This window comes from Prosopis cineraria, unplaced genomic scaffold (genome assembly GCF_029017545.1).
Source record: "Prosopis cineraria cultivar Desert tree isolate PC_DT_omini unplaced genomic scaffold, ASM2901754v1 PC8, whole genome shotgun sequence".
NCBI classification, from domain to species: Eukaryota; Viridiplantae; Streptophyta; class Magnoliopsida; order Fabales; family Fabaceae; genus Prosopis; species Prosopis cineraria.
Window position 1 is genome coordinate 11,898,980 of NW_026555339.1, and position 6,388 is coordinate 11,905,367.

General features: G+C 31.5%; 1 protein-coding gene across 1 annotated transcript; it reads left to right on the forward strand.

Annotated features, from left to right (window-relative positions):
* Positions 1–869: 869 nt before the first annotated feature.
* On the forward strand, positions 870–6,033 carry LOC129317308 (myrcene synthase, chloroplastic-like). The gene is made up of 7 exons (XM_054961661.1): positions 870–897; positions 1,528–1,625; positions 2,231–2,495; positions 3,449–3,818; positions 4,524–4,742; positions 4,809–4,947; positions 5,455–6,033. Exons 1-7 carry the CDS (start codon positions 870–872, stop codon positions 6,031–6,033), a joined length of 1,698 nt encoding a protein of 565 aa, XP_054817636.1.
* Positions 6,034–6,388: the final 355 nt, after the last annotated feature.

Here is a 6,388-nt window from a genome sequence, read left to right on the forward strand (position 1 = left end):
AATTGATTTTCTCCAAATAATGATGATGATGATGATGATAATTGACACATGTCATTTAGCATACTTTCTTTGACTCCAATCCATATATTGATAAAGACAAGGACAGCACACACTTGCTATATGAATATGATGACTCCGAATAATTTGCTATAAGTTTATAGTTGCCCATGTGGCGTGTCCAGGGCACGGTTTTGATACCCTTTTTCCTGGTAGCTTTTTTGAGTAAGGTGGTTTTATAGTTGAACTTCTATATTTTTCATAAAAAAATGATAATTAGAGTGATTTTAGAGGAAACAAAAGAAGATATAGAACTATGAAGATAAACTACCCATGCCATTTAATTGCACTATATATGAAGATAAACGGGAGATTAGTCTTATAGTTGTTGACTATAAAATACCATAAAAAAAACTAAAAAAGAAAAATAAAAGGAGGGGAAACAAATTGATATAAAGAGATGGAAGTGTGCGTTAGGCTCAATTTTAGAGTAGAAGAAAATGAAAAAGTGAGATGGGGGAAGGAGGATGAAAGTAATTGTGTAACAATGTCAATCATATTATGCCATTCCATTCTCGACTCTCCAAATGGAGCGTAAAAAAAAATAGTTTAGAATAGTTAAGAATGGCACGAAATGTCACCTTAAACCATTCCATTTTTTTAAAAAAAAGTTTTCACAAGCAATGATATAATACTTTTAGCTATTCCAATCCATTTTATTCCATTAAAAAAAAAACTCTCAAACACTATCATAATTATGAGTTTTAATGACTTGTTCACCTTTATCGTACTCTTAAACACGAGATCTCATGAAGATGAATGTGTTTGAGTACATTGAAAAATGATGTGTTATTGAAGTAGGGGAAGAAGACATGAAGGGAAGGAATGGGGAAGAGGAAGGTGATAGGGAAAGAGGCCAGACCCAAATTATTGAAAGTATAAGCATTTTGGGACATTTAATTTGGATTCTCCTTTCCCCCCAACTTGCAATGATGCACCACGTGTACTCTTTTTTGGTTATTTTGGTTAATTTGATTATCTTTTTTGAGCTTTATGTGACTCCCCTTTCATTACTTTTCATCTGTATGATTATATTATATTTTCATATATATATATATATAATGCTTAATTAATAGTGGGAACTCAATTTAATTAATTCTCCACATGATATGCAGAACCTAGTGCATGTGTATCCACTATTAACGTCGACAAAATAGTGAATACGTCATACTAAGGAATCTCATCGTTTTATTCCCCTTTTTATAAACACTGATTGCACGTTTTTCTTTTCTTTTCTTTTGTTTTTTATGACTTATACCAACTTCTTCGACTTAAAAAATAAAAAATATGTAAATCATGTTATGCGTTTATGTATATATAACTCTTGCGCTTTTGATGAAATCCACAGCAGCTCTAAAGGTTTTTGGTCTGAGACCAAGCGCTAATAATGGCTATTATCATTCCCAGTCTAAAACCATTTTGTTTCTGCAAAATGCTCTCTCCACCACAAAAAAAAAAAAAAACAATCAGTGTTCAGAGTTCATTGTAATACTCTTTGCCGATCTGCAAACTATCAACCTTCAAGCTGGCGTTATGAACGTATCCAGTCAATCTCAAGTGAATATGGGGTACATATTTATTCTTTCTAATAATCTTTTCTTTTCCTTCACTTATGTTTTCTTATGTATGTATGTATGTATGTCAGTCAGTTAAAGGATATTTTTACCCTTCAACTATTCACTTAAAGACACTTGGTTTTCTAAACTTTTATGTGGTACAATTTACTCTTTCAACTTTTAAAAATGATACATTTGGTACTCTATGAGTAAAAAAAGTTAATTTTAACCTTGAATTGACCCAAAACAATTTCAAAAAAGAATCTCAAAAATTATAAAAAAATGACCCATAAAATTATAGATAAGTACCTTATAAAAAATTAATATCAATGAGGTCCTTTTTTAGTTTTTTTTTTGCAATTTTTAGGTTATTTTTTGAAATTTTTTTAGGTTAACTAATAGTTAAAGTTAACTTTAATTTTTGATGATAGGGTATCTAATCATCATTTTTACAAGGTGAAGGGAAAATTACATTATATGAAAATTTAAAATATCAGACGTTTTTGAATAAATAATTGTAGGGCAAAAATGCCCTTTAATCTTGTGTGTGTGTGTGTGTGTGTGTATTTCAATATTCCAAGCTTACGAGGATAATGTAATATGTTTTTGTTATGTAGAAAGAATCATATGTAGAAGAAAGAGATGGGCTGAGGGAGCAAGTTAGAATGATGATTTCCCAACTCACAAATGATTTGGAGAAACTTGAATTCATCGACTTGTTGCAAAAGCTGGGAGTGTCTGACCATTTCGTCATTGAAATAAGAAATATATTGCAACATGTGAATGCCAAAAGTAATCACATGTTAAAAACCAAGAATAACTTGCACAGAAGTGCTCTTCAGTTCAGAATCTTAAGGCAACATGGATATGATGTGTCATCTGGTATGTTCTGAATTAGACTGTAATTTTTTTTATTTTTTGCTTGTAGCACAGTGATATAAAGTAATGAAAGGTGTATACACTAAAAAAAAAAAAAAAAAGGCTTGAGGAAGCGCTTCTTCGTAATTAGCCCACGGGGGTGATGAACCCTACTTGACATATCTATCCAACCCATATGCCTTTGGCATATTTAGTTACGATAATTTTGGGAAACTTTCAAAAGCCAGCTAAAACTTTTTGGGTAATTACTTTTTTTTTCACTCCAGATAATGTTTGTTTGCAATGTTTCCATTCACCAAAAAGCTAATCTGGGTTACTTTTATTTTTGATTCAACTTTAAGTTGGTGTGTATCGATTAAATTTGCAAAACTTAAGTTTTCATATATAAACTGATCTTTGCAAACTAAAGTTACTGTGTATTTTTAATTTTTACATGCTTTATTTCTTGATGTGATTTATGTTTTGATAAATAGGTACCGGAACCAAAAGCCAAAAGCCAAAAAAATATATTAATTTCTATCCTAACCTTAATTAATTTGAGTCAAAAGATATTTTCCTACAACTTTTATACAAACAAGATTTTTTTGATCCCAGTTAACTTTCGGGACCCAAACGTCAGTTTGAGTTTAAACCAAATATATATAGCCTTAATTTTCAATGGTCAAAGTTGGTCTGAGTCACTTTCTAAATAATTTTCAGTTTATTTTTTTTAATAAAATGTATCCAAAGTATACTTTTTTTTTTGTTATAATAACTAACTTTTGGCATGTGGATTTTTGATAAATAAACTTTTGACAAACAGTAAACCAGACATGTATAATATATCTCTCCTTGCAACATATACATTGCAGCTCCAACGGAGAAAAAACGATACTAAATGAAAATGTACTACTGATTTTTAGTTTTGACTAATCAATAATTTCATAACATGTCGTATCATGCATTTTGTCTTCCAGATGTTTTCAAAAGTTTTCAGGATGACAAAAGGAATTTTGTCTGGGATGATATCAAGGGGATACTATCATTGTATGAAGCATCGTTTCATTCAATGGAAGGTGAAACTATACTTGAGGAAGCAAGAGATTTTTGCAGTATTCATTTGAAACAATTTCTGAAGGAGAACCAGCAAGACAGTGAGATGTCAATAATGATAAGTCATGCACTAGAGCTTCCCCTACACTGGAGGATACCAAGACTTGAGGCCCCATGGTTCATTGACTTATACCAAAGAAGGAATGATGTGAACCTTTCATTGCTTAAATTTGCTCGTTTGGATTTCAATTTAGTCCAAGTCACCCATCAACAGGACTTAAAATACACATCAAGGTGCGTAAAGGAAACAAATCTAAAATGTCCTTTTCTTTTGGCCAAATTATCTATATATATATATATATATATCTAATAAATCTAATGGAAGTCATATTGCTCACATCCACTTGAGCTATATGACCACAACGACCACCAACAACCGGGACTACCTCCACGATTACCGACCACTACCACAACCATGACCACTATTACCATTACCATCCCATGCATTTGTGTGGTGTTTATTTTTTATTTTTTTTATATTTCTATGTTCTGTGCTACTTTACTTAATTGTATGGTTCTAGATATCTAATAGTTTTCAGTCCCCATAGTTCTAGCTAATTTTCGTCAAGGTCTTCACAGCTTTTTTTATTGAGGATTCAATCATGAGAATTATAGTTCTTTGATTAAAGTTCATAAAGATAACATGTTTGGTAATATGGCAAAGATGTGTCATTGATGTTTGGTAACAATAGGGACTATTAACCATAGTTGACTAAAATTTCAATATTGATTCCTTAATGAAAAACTACAGTGACAACGTTGACATAGGCAAATACTTTAGGGACTAAAACCATGTTTCCCAAAAAAAAAAAATTTAAGACTGCATAATGACATGTTTGAATGACTCCAAGAGGTCTATTATCATCTATAAGCTTTGTTTTTTAAAAACAAATATTGATAGTTTGGTGCTTTGTCTTGTGTATAAATTAAAAAATGAAGGTGGTGGAAAGAAGTGGGACTTGGAGGAAAGCTGACCTTTGCAAGGGACATGCCCACAGAAAATTTCTTTTGGGGTTTGGGAATGGCTTCCCAACCTGAGCTTTCATATTTTAGAAGAGAGATGACTAAGATCACTTCCTTCATAACCATAATTGACGATATTTATGATGCTTATGGAACATTGCAAGAACTTGAACTCTTCACTCATGTTGTTCACAGGTTAGCATTCTTAATTAATTTGTACATGCCAATGTATAATGTATTAATATATTTTGTTTATTGTAGATGGGATCTACATGCAATGGACATTCTTCCAAGTTATATGAAAATATGCTTTCTTGCACTGTATAACTCTGTCAATGAGGTAGCTTTTGCCATCCTCAAACACACAGGCTTCAACATCAATCCTTTCCTCAAGAAAGCGGTAATATCTATTCAATATTTGTTTCAATCATGTTCATATATAGGATTCTAATTAAATCTTAGGTAGCATTTGTATTGTTGAAGTTGGATGCGCATTTCAAATCTTATATTAAAATTTATGTATTTAAAATCCTTTGTTTGGATATTTTAAAAAAAAATGCAAATGAAAAAGAGAGATAAATTGTGGAGATTTGAAACAAGAATAAAAAATTATAATTGATGAGTTCACCTATGTTCTTCAATCAATGAGAGATAACAAAATACACAAAAGTCATACAGGTATCAATAGTAAAAATACTAAGAAAATGAGATGTTTAAAGTGATTAAAATTTTAGATAATGACTAGAGCATAGAAAAAATTTAAAATCCCAAATCAATAAATATTTGTGTATCCAAATGAGGGATTGGATCTAAATCTAAATCTAAATCCAAACTCTTATTAATTTAAACACACCATTAAACATTTTCTAATATAATGTAGTGATGTATGTTTTTACTTGTTTTCTAGTGGGGTGACCTCTGTCAATCTTATTTGATAGAGGCCAAGTGGTACTACAATGGTCACGTGCCAAGCATGCAAGAATATTTAGAAAATTCATGGATTTCAGTGGGAGGACCAGTGGCTCTTGTTCAAGGTTACTTTTTGATTCATCATGATTATTCAGTTATTAGACCCCAAGACTTTCAATATTTACAAGATCAACAAGAATATCCCAATAACATCATTCGGCTTTCTTCAACTATTGTACGACTTGCTAATGATCTTGCATCGTACAAGATTGGTGGTAATCGTGATGATGATGATGTTCCTAAGTCACTAAAATGCTACATGAATGAAACTGGAACTTCTGAAGAAGAGGCTTATGAGTATGTCCACACTTTGATGTGCCAAACATGGAAGAAGGTGAATGAAGCAGTGCATGACTCTGCATTCTCTCCAAGTTTCACGGAAATTGCTATGAACCTTGCAAGAATGGCTCAATATATGTACCAACATGGAGATGGTCATGGTGAAGATTCTCATATTAACCTTCGTATGATCTCGTTGCTTGGTCATCCTATTCCTATTATATCAACAAATTATTGATTTTGTTTTTTTTGCATTTATAGTCTTTATAATACATTTGTAGCTGCAATGAGCAAGTTAGAACGATGATATTGAATGAGAAGGAGATTTGAACTTGAAGGAATATAATCATGTTTTAACTTAGTGTGTGTGTATTTCCCTATTGTCATGTTTCTTATAATATAACATGCGCTATTTAAAGCATTATTTTTTTTCACCTGGAATATTTTCTTTTTGATACATTATGAGAGTTTGAATTATTTACCTCTACTCACACCCCACCGCATTCTTATCGCCAGAGCTAAGCCTTAGATTTTTTTTTTTTTACCCTAGTATCCTATAACTAAACGATAAGAGCTGATTTGGTTATCAGAAT